The following is a 20,168-nucleotide window of genomic DNA, read 5'->3' as shown; positions in this document are numbered from 1 at the left end:
AAGAGTGAGCACTAAAAACCAGTGTACTATTGTTGTTTATCTAAATAAGAAGCTGTCAACAAGATGTCCACACATTTTTCAAAAAGGTGTTGAATGGGCAAACAAAACAGTTTTATACACAGTTTTTATTTCTGTTAAATAAATTAAAAGCACCAAAAATCTGAAAAGTTGAAAACAGGTGCAAGTGTTTCCTTGTGTACCTTAATTTTATGAACAGATTGTGACAAAACTGAAGACAAAGAGCACAATGAACCCATACAAATGCATCAGTCGGTACAGTGGCATAAGACAACACTTAAAATCAGAGGTTATTGATTATATTGATTTTGTGTTTGACATGATGATGGTAGTATTTCTAAAGTAATAAAGTGAATAAATAAATGGCTATTATAAAATGGCTCTCCCAAATATCAATCACCAGGAACTATTACTTCAAGGCCAAGCCACCTTTTGGCAAAGCTCAGCTTGATTAACACCTACAGAAGAATCTAGTCTATTGATGGCAATAAGGCAGAAGAAACTATGCAAGAATAGAGCAACTTCAGCCTGACAGGCACTTCTATAAGTGCCATGAGTGTTGAAATTAATGTCATAAATGTGAATTTATGTCAGAAAGGAAAGCATTGCTGACATCTCTTGAGTAAAACTGTTAGAGGAAATAGTGTTTGTGATACACAGCATAGAAGTTCCTTATTTCAAGATCCATGACATGTTTTGCAACACTGAGTACAGAAAAACATTTCCTCTGTGGCACAAATGAGAAAGGTGCACAAAGACAGGCTGTATCCTGCAGAGTAACGGGCCATTAAATCTTGCTAAACTTGCATCCAGAAAATGCTGCATCACTTAAAACAAGAGTATTACTCCTCTGCATTTACCATGAAGAACACGACGGCTGTGTTTTGGCATCACACAGGCCTAAAACAACGAATAGTGAGCTTTAACATGTGGCAGAAGTGAGGAAAAAGACATGTAAACAAACATATATTAACAGTACCACCTTCATCACAAACATGACAAACTGTAGACACCATCACAGACTTGAACCACCATACCCCATACACTATTTACACGATTTAAGACATCAAGAATCACAGAGGGTGACTCTACACTATTCTGGTGGACCAGGAAGTTCACGTTTTAACAGACTTGTTTTGTAACTCAAGAGGAACTGACGAAACGTGACGTAAGGCTCACGGCTGAAATTGTACAGAAACACAGCAAAAACATTCACGACAAAGAGTTTTCTATAACAGGACGATAAAAACGGGATCAATATTTCCAATGAAATATTTTACAACCAATGCAGAGCTGAAAATAAACCATACTGTAGTAGGAACCAAAAACTGTTCAGATGGTACAAATGTAGAAGAAAAAAAATATAAATAACAGTTAAAATACAGTGGGTATGGTAACAAATAATTCTTGCAGATATTTTATTGTCTCCTCAGTTAAAATGCTGCAAAATGAATGATTGTCGTGATTTATCTTAAGCTTAAACATTCTTAGTATATAGATTTCCACAATTATCCCATTTCAAACAATTTAATCCTTTGAACAGTATATTAGCATTCAGTCTACTTCTTAAAACTTCAGGAATTTCCTTTTCTTTAGTGTAATTGAGTCTTTCGCTTAGCATCTATGGATACATAGTGTTTTCACTTTCATACCATTCACTGTTCAGGGGTTATTTTGGCATGAGCACCTACAATAAGAGTCAGCAGAGCACGAGGACAACTCTACTCCGGAGGCAAAGGGCCTTTAGGTCATCAGAAAGTGCATAGGCATCAGTTCAAAGCTCCCCCAAGTGCTTCAAAATCCAGCTAGCGGTCATACTGTGAATGAACTGAAGATATGACACTTGGTAAAATCATCACAGTTCTAATGGACATCTTCCTCTAACATGAGAGTTTGTGAACGATAGGGTGCAAAACAGCTGCACTGGTCTCCAATAGATGACAAAATAGCAAGTGGATCATGTTACAGTGTCCTACAGGTCCAGGTCCTTTGCCAGTAGTAAGCAAGGTTGGTCACTCAACTCCAAACCCGACTGACGTTGTGAGGGTCAATCGACCTTGGTTACTCCTCATCTCCTGCCATGAGGAAACCCAGAATGAAGTCGATGGCTTTCTGCCGGTCGTATGGTGTCTGCCTGCTCATCAGTTTGGGAGGCGGTCGGATAAGGAGGCTAGCAAAGAGTGTAGCTAAAATACAAGAACAGGACAAAGAAGTGAAGAAAAGAAACTGATGTACTGGCAATAAGACTAACTTACTCTTCTATCAAGTAAATTAAAAGAAAACAATTTTACTTGTTCTGTATAATCAGCAGTGTCAAGACAACATACGCCGTTAAAACATTCATGTCAGTGTAGTGATTTGTCAGGATATTTAGCAAGATGGCTACCATAACGATGATGGGTAAAATCCCTGACTCACAGAAAATCTGTAGTTCATGTAATGAAAAGTGTGAATAATTAGTGCTCTCCCCTACTACTGTACCACCCACAATGCCTTTAAACAAGGTACAGTACATTATCCCAAACTGCTTCAGTGAGCTACTCAGTTGTCCGCTCTAAAGACTGGTTAATAAAATAGCATCATCTCATTACTTGTGAATACGAGTCTATGAGGGATGGGTACCATTTAAGAAGTTTTGGTTCTGGCTTGAATTTAATACTGGCAGCAAACTGTTTTTAATTATTGTCTGTATGTGCAGTATTTTGTGTTTATATAAAATAATAATAATAATAATAATAATAATAATAGTGTAAACACTGTGTAGCACTATGTTCTTTGTCTCATGTTACTGTTGAATCTTGTTGTGAGTATGGATGTCAGGTGTTATGTATGCCATTTTTATAGAGATAATGTAAAAAAAAAAAATTTTTAAAAAGAGTAGCGTCTGTTGTTGTCACAGTAGCTTATGGGGATTGAAATAACTGCTTCTGTTACCCTGATTATTCATATCTGTGGGAAAAATAGAACACATACAACAAACCAATTTACACTACGATGGTCTTATTTTTCTTCAGACATTGTCCAAATTGATTGAGACTGATACACTGGGGTAATAAACATTAAACTATCTGTCCAATGAGCTATAAAGTATAGCAAACATCAAGACAGGAGGTACACAATTCATACCTATGAGGCTAGCTGTAAGGTTGTTGTTGTGGGAGTGCTTGAGAAGTTCCTTCAGAAAGGCCATTAAGTAGCGAAATACGTTGCGGTGAGCCCGGGGCAACTGGGAGATCAACTGTCAATTGTCAGAAGTAGACAAAGATTAGTTGTACGCATTACTGTATGCAATATTTTATTTATATATATATATATATATATATATATATATAGAACAATGCCTAATTGGTAAATACAGTAAATTGATAGAGACAGATAACTTCATGGTATGTGAAGCGTAGACACTGCACCTGTTTGCAAAGGCGACTGTCATGAGCGCAGTCTAGGCACCGTTGGTAGAGTTCATAACACACTACTGGCTCCGGCAAGGCCTCTAAGAAGATCAACAGAGCCTCAGCTACAGAGTGGTTACAACCAACTACATGAACAGTTAGGGAAGAACAAGCAAATATGGAGTCCAATGTAGGCCTGTTAAGTGCATCATTCATATGCATGTTATCATAATAAACAGGAGTTCGGACCCCATCTTTGCCTGTATGTCTTCTTGTTATTATATGTAAACATTCGTAGCTAGCAAGCTCACTTAGATTTTAGCACTTAGTAGCACTGAGAGACGTAGGGTCGAAATCAACCCTTCTCACTCTGACTTGCTAACACCACAAAGTCAGACGATTACTATTATTATTGCTATTTTTATCATGATAATTGGTGAGATCTGGGCTTGGGACTGGCTTCATAAACAAGGATACAAATGGAGTCGGGGATGCTGGTGTCCAGACAGTCGATGATGCTCTGCAGCTCCTCTTGTAGGCCCGGTGTCTGGAACAAGTCCTCCTGGGAGACATTCAGAGACAAATATGGAACATTTAAAACAGTTCCCACAAGTCCAATTAGTATCACTATAGTTAGTTAGTTACTGTATCATGCACATACAAAACATAGAAAATACAGTTTCAGTGGTGATACATTTGTCAGACACGAACTTCTTACATTACATTGCAAACAAAGAACAACTAACTACAAATGCCACACAAAAGGTTCCCTTCCTAAAACACAGCAAGTTTCTTATAAATCATTCATCCAGAAGAACTCATCAGAAATTAAGGACATTTTACTGAAAAGTGTAGCCTTAAATCATCATATAATGAACAATAAAATGAAATGGCCATTGTCTTCCATCTCACCTAAATCACAAAGCCAGTAAACCTGCCTGTTTCTACAGCTCATGTTAATGTGCCTGAACGTAAAAGGTGCACACACAAATATTTTGACTTTTGGACAAATTCTGCTTCACATAAGGCTGTACACGGCAGACACTATGTTCTTAATTTAGGTTTGTACCAAACATCAACAGACCATCTTTCTTTGTACATTAAGAACAATTTGTGCTGAGTATCATGAATATTACACTGTCTGTTTGTCTATCTGTTTTGAAAAATAAAAAATGAATAAATTACAAAAAATAAAGATTTCGCCTCACTAATCCAGGGGTGTCCACGCAAAATGTCCCAATAAACAGATAAATGAGAAGATGCATATTATATGTGCAATCTATTGTTGCTGTCCAGTGAAAACCATGTATCTTCAAATATGGCAATTTTGAACTTAAAAGGATTAAATGTTCCTTTATGGGTTGAGAAAACTGTCCTTCTACCTAAAATAAATAAACTATTTAAAAACCCAATGAGTTCTATTTAAAATGCATCGTCACAAAACTGAAAACAAGGCTGTGTTTCTCAGCTCATGAAAAGTTGACATTTTGAAAATACATGGTTTCAGAAGACAGCAACACTATATAAAGCACATACACAAGTACTGACTGCTGAAAAGTTACAAATGCTGATGTAAAATCACAACAAAAAAAACTAATAACTACATCCCTCACTTTCACAGCTCAGCAGTCTTATCACTTCCCAATGATAAACATCCTCTGTTGTAGCGAGTACTTTATCAGCTGTAGCCTTCTCACCTGATCACAGGACTTGGTGAAGAGATGGTTGACAAGAATCCACACTTCCTTGGGGATCTTTAGAGGTTTGTCCTCAGTACTTGCACCATCCACCATCAGGAAGCTCATCTTTGACTTTTCCTGATGAGATAACACAGTCACTATGTTTTACACTAACAAATTGTAGCACAGACATTAGATTGTTTCCTGGAATAATATTCCAATATTTTCCCATTTCTTCAGTACAGGAAAAATGACTCATTGAGACCATTAGTTGATTCATAGAGGCTATTAGAATGACTGCACATGACACATCTGATCAATTAGTGATGGAGAAGGAGCAGCAGTGAGGTCAGGATTATCTCTGGGGGTCTGGAAACTTGAAGGAGAGCCATTTTACAAAAGGGCTGGATATCACATTCTTTTTGTCTCTGCAAATGGATCCCCGAGACTCACAAGAGACGTCCAAAAATAACCACAGCTAGCGAGGCGGCACATAAGTGCAGGGGAAACTGGAGTGGGCCTTTAATGGGGGACGATGCTAACATGCTGAACTAATGTGATATTCTACAACACCCAAAGCTTCTACTGTGAACCGTCAGGGTATTTACAGTGTGGTGAATCTTCCAGAGGGGATTCAAGACCAAGAAAGCTTTAACATAAAACTTGTAAATTGCTACATTGTAAAGAAACGGGGCCTAATTTATATTCTCAGTGGATATCTGTTTACTCATGCAGCTATTCAGTTTCACTGATCAGTAACAAGTTATGAAATGGAAGAGGAGACTTGTCATTTGGCTTCATACTGTAGGAGTGTTTGAGCTTAGCTAAACAGACCCTAATACTTCCTCTCATTAGCTTTAATCATGTGTACGAGGGAGCTGTGCAGTGAGGGTGACCTGCTGTGAAATGAGATTTAGTGTGTTTGTGTGTGTCTAAGTTTTATTGGACTGGTGTGCCCTGTCCTCAGTGGACCAGGGGGAGATTTAATGGGTGACTGATCCACACGCACAGCTTATAACTAAGCTGGCATGGTCTGGACTGTGATTGCCTGTGGGTTACCTATTGTTGCCCTTGTCAACTTTCTGAAATGTAGAGCGAGTTTTTCTGATTAGATAGCGAAGCCACTTTTTAATCAACCTAAGGTGTAAACAGCAGGTAAGTGTCAGTGCACACAACTGTAGCTGAAAAGCACTGCATATTAAAGGAATAGTCCAACATTTTAGGAAGTACACTTTGTCTGATGAGAGGTTTGGTATCATTTTTGTGCCTGTGCATTAAGTATGGAGCAGGCGTAGCTTACACTGGGGCTTTTGTTGATATCATATGCTGACATGCCTCATTCGAACAATACTTGAACCAGTTTCACTTCATGACATGAACAATTGAGGAAGGTGTCCTAAAGCAGATACTTGGTATTGTAACTAAGGTGATATTGACCCTGATTTGCCTGATAGCTGATCAGTACCAGCATTAATATTTTACCTTTTCCATGTAGCTGTCCTCTCCCTGAGCAAGAAGTCAGCCCAAAACCAGAGTGAAGAGTTGGAAAGGAATGATCAAGGCAAGAAGAGGCGATGAAGGGAAACAAAAGAAGATAGAAGTTGTATGCATAAACACAGAAACAGAAAAGTAGATAGATTATGGATTATTCTTGCATAAATCATTGACCAAATACACCAGGTCAGTAGGAAAATGGAATAGTTTAAATAGAAATAAAGGACTACTGAATGATAGTAGCACTACATCCCAAAGCCAAATCAGATAAAGTCAAAAATAGCATAATGGAAACAGACAGAGGTGAACTTGTTAAGACCAGTCTATTTATATAAAAGCACTAATATGGACCTAACCTAAGTCAGTTTTTCCTGTTCTTTAGGAGCTCCCTTCCTATGTGTTTGCTACTTCCTCATTCCCTTGGCCCCTCTTGGCCAGAAATATACAGGTTGAGACATTATATGCTCTCCAAATATAGGCTCTCTGTGTGACTGAGTTCCCCCTAAGGGAGTGAACAAGCCCTCACGCGTTCCCGCTCAGGTTTCAGGTAGTGAATAGCTACAGAGTAAGGACAGCCATCGGATTACAATCTGAGCTAAACTGGTCTGTGCAGAGGAAGGCTTATATTTCACAATCAGAGTTTCAACTAATCTGATGAAAATATGTCTCTGTTCACTAATCCTATCACTTCAAACTGGTCTGATCAGATTTCCCTTTTCATGACCGCTGGACTAGCTTTCCCTTACCAGGTCAATGAGTTTGGTGATGGGGATCTCTCTGATGGGCTTCTTCATGCGGCACAGAGTCTCCAGCGAGGTGCCAAAGCAGCTGGGCAGGTAGTTGCCAGAGATGGTAATGAAGTAGTCCTTGCCGCGGTCCAGATGGAGCACTAGAATGTCCTCTATGGAGTCCTCTCCAGAGTTCAGCAGCGTCACAGAGTCTTTACTGACATACACCTCCAGATAGATCTCCAGGGTCTCACCTGCTCAGGAAGATAAGGAAGAGGTTCACAGGGAAACTTTCTGAGGAACTCTGATGAGAACATATTCAGAGGAGCCGCCTCTGCATTGTTGATTTTATTGCAAACTAAAGGGATATTAAAAACTAAAAGGAACATTAATTTAAAAGGAAATATCAGAATCAGTAATACTTTATTGATCCCTGAGGGGAAACTCTTTATACAGTAATTATAAACTATGCCTAACTTTATCTGTTAACTATTTTGAACACTGATTATTCACTTTTCCCTACAAGCTGCCTTGTTAAACATTCAATCATGTACATAGAATCATGTACAACACATGAGGAAGACACTACACTAGCACAGACGTTAGTAAAAATGTGCAACGAGTTCTGGTAACTAAATTTATAATCTCCCTTTTACATTTCATCACCAATAATCAAAGTATCACATGATCACAGATCTAAAATCCTAGGTAACAAGCTTAAGGACAATCAAAAAAGAAAAGGGAGTTATTAGATAAAAAGGACTTACTCGGATCCAAGAATCCATCGCTTGGCTCGGCACGGAGCCAAGACTTGCAATACTGCGAGTCATTGAGTTTGGGGATGAAGGCAAAGTGACAGGGGACCTGCCCGTCATTTGTTATCAGGAAGCGCTCCTTTTGAAGCTGCCGGAATTTCACATTCTCAAACGCAAACTGCCAGACAGGGAAAGAGAGGCAACATTAATCACAGATTTCCAGTAATTTTATCTCACAAATTTAAGGAGAAATTACAACAGGCTACTCGGTTTTAAAAGGTTACTAGTGAGATTAGACAGACCCTCAGGATGATGAGTGCATGTGTGAGGACTTATTTTTACCTCTCTCCTGCTCAGAGATACAGATGGAAGGAAATCATTCTCCATTCTGTCCATTGCCCGAACAATCTCCTCAAACACCTTTTTGTGACGCTGCTCATTTACCACCTTAACCTGTTACACAAAACACAAAAGGTCCTATTTATCCGATTTTTATCAGTAAAAAAGTATTTATTACATCAAAGTCATACATATTGTCAAAATTAATAGGAGAACCTTGCATGTTTCAACCAAAACCATTCAGTTTAGGGTTTTTTATTGGACAACATAGCTTCTTACCCCGACATTGAAGAGGGCACTGACAGGCTTGTGGTCACTAGTTTGCAGCTCCATGTGACTCCGGTATTTGAGCTGCTTGACATTGTTGCCCCTCCACAGAATTCTGTCACACCAAGCCGGGACACGGCACTTCCCGCTGCAGGAAACAGTAGCAGTTTCAGGAGGCAAATTTACGGGTCAGACATCAGACACACATGCAGTACTGCTGACTCTGTTAGTGTAATGATAAGACCGGAAAATACTTCCTTTCTAGCGAATCAGTATTCTAAAGAAGAAAAACTGAAACTGACGACAAGTTGGCAATAGCAATTATCCTGGAGTGAGTTTGTCAATTCATTCAATCATTAAAATTCAATCATTAAAAAAAAAACAACTCAGGGATATGTTTTTACCTGGAGTCCCATCGATCTGTTTTGGGGTCATACTTGTATGTGGGAATGAAGTTGATCTCTCCCTCCATGAAGTCTGTGAAGGCTTTCTTCGTCTCCCTTTGAATGTTCAGCTAAACAATGAAAAGAGGCAACATTTCAATGTGTTATTTCGTGAAAGAGTCTAAACAGAATCCTTAATTATTATCACACAAAGAGAGATTACAAACAACCTGTATAATAATGGTATTTGCACAAAAGTTCCCCTTATATATTTGCCTAATCTCTATTTATCAAGAAATACGTACTGTTTCAGTTGTGTCACACTGTCATACATTTACACAAGTTCACATCCAAGAGTTGCAAAACACAAGCACAGTCAACTCATACAAACAAGCATATTTTACTAATGGCTACTGAGCAGAAATAAGAGCCTCACCCAAGTGCAAAATTATTCAAGCAATACTTTTAAAACAGCTAAAGAGGGGAAATGTATCTAATTATAGAAACAGAAGCAGTGATGGGGCATTTTTTCTGTACCTAATAATTATCACAATTATTTCTAAAAATTGTGCTAATACTTGTCTGTTTTTAAAGCTTAAAGTAAGTAAAAGTGGTGGTAAGTTTTCTTTCAGCTGCTATTTATCATTGTGAAACAACTAAGTTTAGAGAAAATGCTGAGCCGGATAACAGTCTCTTACCTGATCAACCTCCTGAAGCTTTTTTAGCTCGTTCTTAGCAATGTGTTGTTTGACCTCAGCAGCATCGTACAGGAACAGACGATAGTTTAAATCCCCAAGCCAGATTACTACACTGAAACACAAAAAGAGACAGAGATAGCTTAAAATAACAGAATTACAGCAATAACTTTGTAGTGAATATGATTATCCTACAAACACTAAAAGGGAATTGTAGTCTGTAGCCAATGTTTGTAAAGCTACTTAAGACAATGACACTGATTAAGTTTAAGTAATAAGAGCTTTATGGTATTTAATTAATTTAGTAGTATTGCAGAATGCTGGAAATGTGAAAATTCTTTATATGTAAAATCAATTAAAACAAAACATAAGAATTCAGTTACAACTATTGGTGAACAAAACCTCAAGCTGATGATAAAACAAATCAATGGGTGTATAATCAGACTTTGCACATTAATTTAGATATTCTCACTCTGAACATGACTGAGGAACTCACTCATGCTTGACGATACTGAGAGGGGGGTAGTCCAGTAAGTGGAAGGTCATGCGGGCACATATGTCTTTATAGTCCTGGTTGCGGCGCTCAAAGTCTTCCACGTGTGCTGCTAGATGGGAGTTGACAATGCAGAAGCTAGTGTTGTGGAAAACAAACCTCACTGCCACGCCTCCTTTGTTCCCCTGCAAGAAAAAAATAAACATTAAAAGATCAGGCTGTCAGTTTGACATGTAAACAGACCCTTGTTTTAATTTAGGCAAAAACATGCAGGAATAAGATGTAACAATGTAACATGTTTAATATTAAATAAATCAAACAGAAGCCAAGCACAGCACACTGTAAATACTGTAATCAGAAAAAAAAAACATCACAGAGGAGGTAATATTTTCACTCTTGTTTGTATTATTGTTCGTTAGACAGATGTCAGATTTCAATGATATTCGGCAGACAGTTAGACTAAAGAACAAGTGATTCATGTTTGGTGCTGATCTAGATCCAGTTGAAGATCCAGCAACTTTAAAAGTATTTCTTCACACTGAGAAATACAGCATTTTTGAACATTTTACTAATTTCTCATGATCTACTGCGCTTGAATGAAAAACAAACATATTTATCCCATGGTTGTCTATCACTGTGTGTATTTTGAGGCCGTTGGTCTGAGTTCAGTGTGAACAAACCATTTTTCCCATGATTCCTGTCCCCACATGCTCTGCCGCCACTTCTTTTATGTGATTCTTGTGGGACTTTTTGACAAAGACCACAAGCATCATCCCAACTAGTCGTATGATCCTGACCTGTAGACATAAAAAAAAAGATAGTTAGTACCTTTACTAATGCATCAACATGGCAGGACCCAATTGTCCTAGACAGTATTAATTCATTGTAAACGGCTGCTTTTACACACAGACAGCAGCGAGCTACCAGGCAAGGTGCTGGTCTCACTATTGGGAGCAGTTCATCTTTCAGAAGGTCTTTCTCTACTCACCCTCTTGTACTTTGCTTTTGGGTGCAAGCTCCTCTCCACAGCTTCCACCCACTGCTGCTCCTTGGACGAGTCCATGTAGAAGAAAGCTTCAGTGCTCAGGTCCAATTCTTGAAAACTAGAGTCATAAACCAAGTCACCATATTGGATGTTATTGAAGCAAGAGCAGAGAACAATATGTATGACTTCATGGTCAGAAAAGTACTGTATGATAAATTCTCACTGACCCCAGAGCATATATATCAGGAGCTTCGGTGTCACAGCGGAGCCACGGCTCAAGGCTGCTGTCTGGAGACTGGCCGTTCACGTTCCACGTACCTGTGAAAAACCTAAAGAAACAAAGAGCAGTATTTATGCATAGTGTCTTTAATGTGTGCAGGAGCAGCATTTTGAATTGGTGTATTTCTATATCAAGACAACAAACCTAATGATATACAGATTAAAGAAGCTCCTCTCACCTGAAGGTCTCGATGTCCACATACTCGTTCTCCTTCTTACCCAGGCGGTGTTTGATGAGGTATTCTCTTTGTCCTGCCTGGCTGGATAACATGGCCTGTCTCATGGTGTTGGTGGTGGGGCTGTCGCACCAAGACGCTGGCCTGTCCAAGTGGTCAAATCCTGACCTAAAACTACTGGAATGAAAAAAGTAGGTATTATTTAACACCAGCAATATTTTGGACAGATTACACTTTGGGATACTGAGCCTCCTGGACTGCAGTTATAAAATCAAAACTGTCTTAAGTGATATAGGTATAATAAGCCATGAAATACCAGTTTCCAGTGTTTCCAGTAAACCTGACATCGTGTCATGAAAGGTTAACTTACTCTGGTTTGGTGCTAGTGTTGAAGGAGTTGTCTTTGGCCTGTACGGAGACAGCTCTGTCTTTAGGGACTGGTGGAGGAGGCAGAGGATTGGATGGAGTGTAGGAGGCTTTGCGAGGAGGCAAAGGGGGAAGAGGAGGAGGCTCCCTACAGGCCACTATGCGATTCTGGTGGTTCTTCTTTTCTTCCACTTTGAGAGCGTTGTTGAAGTTTTCCTCAAAGCCAAAGTATGAGGCGAGCGATTGAACTGGACCTTCAGAAACAGTACGTTCAAAAACAGAGGATTCAACATAACAGCAACAGAAACTAATTTGGAAGACAAAGACTTAAGATAAATGAAAAATATGCATCTTCTTTTCTTAACTGTTGGATTTTTGTAATGTAATCACAGTGTATCCATATATTACCTGTGTTAGTCTGATTTGTTGACATGCTATTGTTGAGGTTGGGAGGCAGTACACTGGCAGATTTGGGTGGGTTGACTGCAGAGCCCACAGAGTTAGCGGTCTTGTTTGCTCTTTGCGGTGGGATGGGGACTGGACCTCTCAGGGCTGTTGGTGCAAGGGGCTCCATCGCTTTGGGTTTCGTGAGTTTAGATTCAACTGAGAAAATTAAACAGCATTGTCAGAAGGAAGCACACAATGATCCAGACTCAACACAACCTTATTCAGGCAGAAGGAGCATCTTTCCAGGGATTATCTTAAGATGTGTAAAGAATAAACAATAAAAGTGCTACAGCTTGGCCAAGATACAAGCTAATATGCCTTACTAAACATTTGACTTAAGTAAATTCACACCCAGTTTCAACTGATCTCACTGAATGTAAATATGAACACATAAAAACGAGCCAACACCCAAAAGATAAATGTTGGAATTACAGGAAGTAGAGGAAAACAGCTAACAAGTGGCTTGTTGATAACAAGACTGAAGAGGGCACGGTTCCACTGTAGTACTACTGACTACTACAGGATGTTACAATTATTAACTAGTGAATGAAAGCAAAAGATAGTGGTAGCATTGAAACTGGATGAACAGGCTCCAAGTATAAAAAAAAAAAAAAAAAAAAAAAAACAAACTTACTGCACCACCATGATCACACTTCAAAATCTATTCTTTCTCCAGGGTGTTGGTTAGTGAGGTGGCAAACAAAACATGGAATTAATAGCCACAGTTTACACACATATCAAAAATGCAATTACGCAAAACTAAAAACCATACATTTTAGTTTTTCTTATTATATAAATAAAGATAATCACAGAAACCTTTGTAGAGTACTACAGTATAATACACACCAGTCTTCATACAGTGTCAACAACATCTTCATATTTTGTGATCTCTGCACAGCTCACGTGTTTTATGGAGGTACAAGATAACTTGCATTCATCTAAAAGTGATTTTTACCCATTTCTGTCAACCACAACTGCATGTGTGATGCACCGTGCCTTTTCCTATTGAAATCTCTAATGTCATCCAAAGGATGCATAACAACTATAAGCATGTCATCCCCATCCTATTATTTGAGGTAGTACTAATTTTCAAAGATTTACTAAATTGCACCGGTCTAAGCAACATCAAATGCAAAATAGATATACAAATGTCTGCTTTTTTCAACAGGTTGGCTATAACTAAGTAGTCCGCACAGCTAAAAGTTTAACAAGCACCCTTTGTATTTTCATCATTAAGGGAGACGAGCACAGATGAAGACACAAGTCCTGCAGTAGTTTACACATCTCCATGGTAAAGTCACTTGTCAGGATTAGGTCATCGAAAAAAATCATCTCACTGTTCTCAGTCAAAAGGTTTCCAGGGCTGCAGCAATATAATGGATGGTAAACCAATATACATCAGGTTTCCCAAAAGTAGTGCCTGAACATCATATGTTTTAACTCCAATCAAGATATCCCTATAGTTTCAATAAACCACAGATGGTTGTGCAGAAGTATTATTTTTTATGTGGTATTTCTGGCAGCACACACACAGACAGAGGTGCAGACCAGTATGAGCATAAGCAATGCAAGTCCATTGAAATAAACTGAAAACTCACCACTCTTCTCCAATATACAATATATGTTCCTATTTTGAATGCTGGCATCTTTTACACTGTAGATGTGTCATCATAAAATCCAGCTACATTCCTATGCAATTGCTTTTAAGGTCAACAGAATATCTTAAATATATTAAATACATAAATAGATTAAAAATATGCCTAAAAAAGAATAGGTAGCACATACAAAAAAAGCAATGTCCTTGCCCAGTGTATCATATTTCCATATTTCTTATACTCAACTAAAAATGCTCTCACAAAGAAAGTCCCAGTACTTTTCAGGAATTTTGTCAGTGCACACTGGTCTTTGCACTCATTGCCATTGATGATTGATTGTAATTTTGGGCATCGGAAAAGTTACGAATGTTTGCTCAGCATCAGTGACATGGCTAAAACATAAATGTAAGAATGAAAGCATAATGACGTAAGCTTTAGTCCTTTCTGGCTGCATTCACAGAGGTGGGCTGTCACCTTTAAATGTGGATCTTTCCACCAGTGTGTGTGTGTGTGTGTGTGTGTGTGCCAAGAATACACAGGAAATCAGCAAGTGGTGTAATCCACCCTCGGTGAATAAATATTAGATGAGTGATTAAATAATGAATCATCCAACTGCTTCAGGCTACTGACAGACATTGGAGATTTACCTTGTTGCTGAGCACTCTTCACCTGGGCGAAGAAAGTCTGAGTCCGATCATCATCCTCAAGTTCCAACAGCAGCTCTGGGGCTTTTTCTCCTTTGATTCGTATCCTAACACAGGCTTGAAAGGGGGTACAGAAAACACACACTTACACACATGTTGGAAACAGTTAGTCTTGCCAAACACGTTGGAAAAGCAGACTGTCTAGAAAACAAAGCAAAGTGATTTAATAGTGAGACAATTCAGCATTCTTACAGAGAGCCCTGGTAACTCATGACCAGCGCCTGCTGCTAAATAAAGGACGTAGACATTTGGCTGAAGGCGTGCCCTTAAAATGTAGTAAGACTAGATAGGGGCTGTGTTGCAATAAATGCCATGTTTTAGCTCTATTTTGTTCCCACAATAAATGATTCTTTCCGGCTTGCTTGGAGGACAAAAACAACATATTTTCTGCATAATCTCTTTTTGAAAACTAAGCAGAAAAAGGAATTAGTACCTGAAGAGAGGTAAAAAGTACTTACAATCTACTGAGAAGTTAATAAGAAGCGCCTCTTCAGCCTCTGAAATGAAAGAGGAAAGAGAGCTTAAACGGTGCTTATGCAGTTCAAAGGTCTGTTGTGGGAGTAAACCAGTGGTGTTATAAATTATTTCAAAAGGCTCTAGTTGTCATGTGTTGATTTTTAAATTTTATTTTCCAAGTGCTAAGGAAATGCTCCCTGGACTTTCACTTTTGCACCACTGTGACGTAATCCTGAGTAAACAGTAACACTACTATGCATAGTGGGTTAAAGAATGTGAGGTCTATCGGAAAAGAATCACAAACATCTTACAGAAGAAAACAAAGAAATTAAGAATAGTTTGCAGCAGTTGGCGACTTAAATTATCCTGAACATTTGATTATACTCAGCATACCCAAAACAGTTAATACTGTGAATTTGATATTAAGGACAAAAAAAGACACATACCTCGCACAATTTCAAAATTACCATTGATGGGTATAGACAGCTGAGCCACTGGACGAGACACAACAGCATCAGGGGTGGCCAAAACACCCAATCTGTATGAGAACAGCACACAGTCCCACTTAACATCAGCTCTGCAATTTTTCAGTATCATCTAAGATCATCAATAACATCATCTTAAACACAAAGCATATACAAACAAGCTGCAGCTATTTCTCATTACAGCCATTTTCTTGCCATTAAAAAAAATGTGTTTCATGCACATCACTCACTATTAAAATATTAGAATAACTCAACATTTGAGATGCAATAGGGTAAATTTATTATTAGGATTATATTATAATTATCAAGTGATTAAAATGTGAATTTAAGATTTACAAAAATCTGAAATGCACATGCATACATGCAAGTCACCTTTAGTCTAATTTGCAGTCTAGATGCTTTAGTTGAATAAGCAAACAATGACACAAAATTAACTAATAAGTGTTCTGCTTCAGTCAAGTTTTGTTGTAGCAAACTGCAGCCCATTCAGGGGAGCTAAGCTTCGGGTCACTAAATAGTCAATATAAGCAGCTGCGATGTGGGTTAATGTAGGCTGGGTCATATTTCACTCTCTGACAATGGCTGACTAACAGCCAGGGTCAAAGCAGCACGCTGGGCACTGCCCACGCTTCCCCTCCACTTCACAATAAGTCTGATTACTGTTGAAGAGGAAAATGATTCAGCCCTGCTGGACTTAAAGTGTCAGAGGGACTCGCAGTTCCCCTGAATCAGCAAGAGGCCCTCTGATGTCGTAAGATACATGACAATCAACAATGGAGAACATCCAAAATAATAGAAACACCTTACAACACAGCAGCCCTGAATTAAACATGAATGTTGTGGTGAACATCATGATGTCTGTTTTAATTGAGATTGTCAGACATGTTGCTTCAACTTGATTTTTATTTTTGAGGCTATAGTTTCTATTATCTGTCCTCTTTGAACCTCCATAAGCTGTCCCCTTTAAAAATAACTTTAAAATAGCTATTTTTACACCTTTATTATAGCTTCAAATTGGTACTGGTAAAACGCAAAAATCTGAATTGTGGAAAACAGAATAGCCTCAAAAATCACAACAATAAATGTCAAAAAGAACTACATTGGTCACAAGTACATCCTCGCCAACACTGACTACAAGACGCTTAATAAGATGTTTAATTAACAACACTAATATACAGCCTCAAAAATGATCACTGAGTTACAAAAACACTTTAGACAGTTTCAACTAAAACCAAACATTGTCAGATTCACATTGGTATTTATTGTAGGGTTGCTTCTCCTGTTATTTTGTTCACCCTGTGATAACAAGGTCTTGTGCCATACAATTCCTGCTGATTTAAAAAAATGTCAACAGATGTCACTTTCATAGGTTTACAGGTATATGTTATAATATCTGTACAGCACCAATTAAAACCCTGACAGCACCTGGTCTCCATGACGCTTTGCCATTTTCCCTGTCAGGAGTGGAGTTTAGTGTGTGTGGGTTTAACACAGCTGAGGACGGAGCTTGTGCGCCCATGTGAGTCTGATTACAGTTCGGGACTAAGTGGAGGAATTCTGGATAATAAGCGGTGGAGCTGGCTGCTAATAGGTTTCTCCCTGACGCGAGTGCACACCACAACCTGCAACAAACACACTGATGGTTTAACACTGCTGAAGCTGCCAAGACCTGGGTTAAAATCCTGCTAATGTAACACTGATCCAAATCACCACAGCTCCACGCGCAGTACTGTCCTGTAGCCGACTTTCTGACCACTGAAGAGGAGGTCAATGAAGAGTCACTGATCCATGCAGCAATTAACTTATTTCAGCTGGGTTGCATAACACCTGACACAGAAAATGTTTGTGACCATAACATCATCAGGTGCTGTGTTTGGCCAGGTATTCTATACAACACAGGAAAAAATAAGACTGTTCACCTTAGAATGCTAAATATTGTAGTTTTGGTATTTTTCGAATAGTACTGATTTAGCCAGACAAACTGCCTTTAACAATATAATGCTTATGTAATGTCATTTGCGATTAAATCTATTCATTAGATAAGAACATCCAACCCTAAAACACAATAATCAAACTGTACAATCTAAATCATCTTGTCTATTACTCAGTGTGACGCTATCATGGTACGCACCTTTTTTGAACCGTCTTGATATAAAGTTAATTTTGCATGTTAAAAGCCATATTTGGCCTAAAAAGAAGCACAGCTATTCAGGGCATGTCAATCACAGGCAGCAGAAAATATAAAACAGTTCCCAAATAAAGAGACCTGCCCAGAAGAGATGGCCAGACACTTCAGATATACCACAGCAAGCATCTACCTTCGAACACAGAAAAAGCTGTCAAAAACTTTCATCAGAATAAAGCAAAAGCTAAAAGGAAGCGGATGCTGCAGATGAAAATCTCAGAGCTGCTTCAAAATTCAAACATAACCTGTGACATCTCACTAAATTTACCTCTACTACCTGACAGAAAACACATACATTTTCAGTCTCTGATACTTACATAAACTCTCCACTGCGCTCAATTAGTGACAGTAGTCTGGGCTCCTTCAGGCCAGCCCTCAGCTCCTGACCTCTTACAGTGTGAGCATCACAATCAAGGAATTGTTTTGATTGAGGATGACTTGTTATGTTAGTTAATCGCAGACAGGGCCCCACTTTCATTTTAGGCTTGCAAGTTAGTATGCGTGTGGTTAGACTCAAAGTACTGCCTCTGTTAGAAGCCATGCTTATTTAAAGTAGGCAAATTAATGTGACAAATGACAAACCACAAGCCACTGAAAAAACAGAGAAAGCAGTTCAATGGTTGAGTTGGTTAGTGGCAGCAAATGTAACTTAAACTAAAACATGGCTAACCTTAATCTGGGTTTAAGTAGTTAGATCAAAGTGATCATACTGGTATGGTTAGTAGTGAACTGAATTAAAAGCCAGCTGTAGCTATAAAAGAACCAGGTAAATAAACTCACACAAGTTAATCAGCTAAACGTAAACCGCCTTGCTAACGTTAACTGACGTTAGCTAGCTACCTGATAAAATGATTCAGTGACGCTAACGTTAGCCAACGAGCTAAAGCAAACTGGGAAAAACACACACACAAAAAATAATGTAACTTAATTCAAAAAGGATATTGCCAAGCACTCCTCTTCGCATATCCCCAAAGAGGACTCCATTCTTACCGATAAAGAATAAACAGCGGTTTATCATTGGCTAGACTGACTTTGTGTTGGTTCAGTCCAGACACGGACAGAGAAAGTTAAATCCCCACCGGTGCGGCGGCGGCGGCCTTCCGGTTGACAGCTGTTCAGCGGTTTGTTGCTAATGCTAACCGCTTGTTAGCTTGTTAGGCAGATGTTGTTGTTGCTGGATGGGGGTCACAAATGTTCACCAGAGCCGAGAATTCAAGATACCCCGGTAAGTGTGCGCCATTCTGTCAAAAACCTTGAAACACCCGGCTTCTCTTCTGTTCATGGAACAGGCTGGTCGGACTACATAGCTGGCAGTTAGCGGCAGATTTAGCTAGCTACGCTACAGTGGAGACAGAGTTTGCTCTGTGGACTCCCTCCTGCTCCCGTCCCTCTCTCTGCTTAGTTCGGCTTCATCCTCTTGATTTTCATCGGCGGTTGGCAACAAGTATGAGGCCCATAACGCCACCTTCTGCCGCGGAGTGTGGACCAGAGACTGAATTCAGCCCTGTGGACAAATAACATCAAAGACAATCTACAGCATCTTGTAGTAAATTCATACTTATTTTCATATCACACTTACAGTCAGGGGTGTGTCATGCTCAACACACCTGTGTGTCTTCTTTGGGAGTTTGGGATTATTTTGCTGCATTTAAAACCAGAGGTGGAATTTACTCAAGTACTGTAATTAAGTAGACTATATCCAATTTGTGTTACTTTATACTTCTACTCCACTACATTTCAGAGGGAAATAATGAAGCCTACTTTTTTACTAAACTTCATTTATTTAACTGCTGTACTTGTTACTTTGATTTTACATACAAAACATATGATCAACTTATTAAATATGATGCATTGTTATAGATTAAAGTTATTATCTTGTAATAACTTGTGTGTGCAAATTATCTTGTGTGCATATGATTAAAAAGAAAATCTTTAGGGACCTTGAAGGCTCCATAATTTAACGCTCTGAAAGGGGCCGTTTTGTATAGTGAGTACTTTTACTTTTGATGCTTTAAGTACATTTTGCTGGTAGTATTTTTACTCAAGTCCAATTTTGAATGACTTTTACTTTTAACACAGTATTTTCAAAGTGTGGTATTGTTACTAAGCAAAGGATTTAGGTACTTCTTCCACCGCTGTTTAAAACTACCATGAATGTGTGTTGTCCCAATTTTCTGACACAGATGTCTTAATTATCTTAATATCAAACATAAACTCTTAAAGGATGTGTCATGTTCAAAATACCAG

At 38.7% G+C, this 20,168-nt stretch overlaps 1 protein-coding gene across 6 annotated transcripts; it reads right to left on the bottom strand.

Moving 5' to 3' along the window:
• Positions 1-107: 107 nt before the first annotated feature.
• Positions 108-19,460, bottom strand: ocrl (OCRL inositol polyphosphate-5-phosphatase). Of its 6 annotated transcripts, none has more exons than XM_044204956.1 (24): positions 18,864-19,460; positions 18,239-18,318; positions 15,698-15,789; positions 15,254-15,292; positions 14,739-14,852; positions 12,458-12,652; positions 12,054-12,303; positions 11,687-11,857; positions 11,456-11,557; positions 11,232-11,346; positions 10,924-11,040; positions 10,247-10,428; positions 9,754-9,865; positions 9,077-9,186; positions 8,685-8,820; positions 8,409-8,519; positions 8,079-8,244; positions 7,330-7,565; positions 6,572-6,595; positions 5,108-5,227; positions 3,888-3,972; positions 3,429-3,556; positions 3,145-3,256; positions 108-2,204 (listed from the first exon to the last, which is right to left on the bottom strand). In XM_044204956.1, exons 1-24 carry the CDS (start codon positions 18,903-18,905, stop codon positions 2,080-2,082), a joined length of 2,964 nt encoding a protein of 987 aa, XP_044060891.1. In that variant the 5' UTR covers positions 18,906-19,460; the 3' UTR covers positions 108-2,079. The 6 variants fall into 6 exon arrangements, with proteins under 6 accessions (XP_044060891.1, XP_044060890.1, XP_044060892.1 ...); XM_044204955.1 differs by having other exon boundaries at positions 11,687-11,860; positions 18,864-19,453; XM_044204957.1 differs by lacking the exon at positions 6,572-6,595 and having other exon boundaries at positions 11,687-11,860; positions 18,864-19,451.
• Positions 19,461-20,168: the final 708 nt, after the last annotated feature.

The sequence above is a fragment of the Siniperca chuatsi genome, linkage group LG8, assembly GCF_020085105.1.
Source record: "Siniperca chuatsi isolate FFG_IHB_CAS linkage group LG8, ASM2008510v1, whole genome shotgun sequence".
In the NCBI taxonomy this organism is placed as follows: domain Eukaryota; kingdom Metazoa; phylum Chordata; class Actinopteri; order Centrarchiformes; family Sinipercidae; genus Siniperca; species Siniperca chuatsi.
Note: the sequence above shows the minus strand (reverse complement) of the source record. Positions and strands in the feature narration are given on the sequence as shown.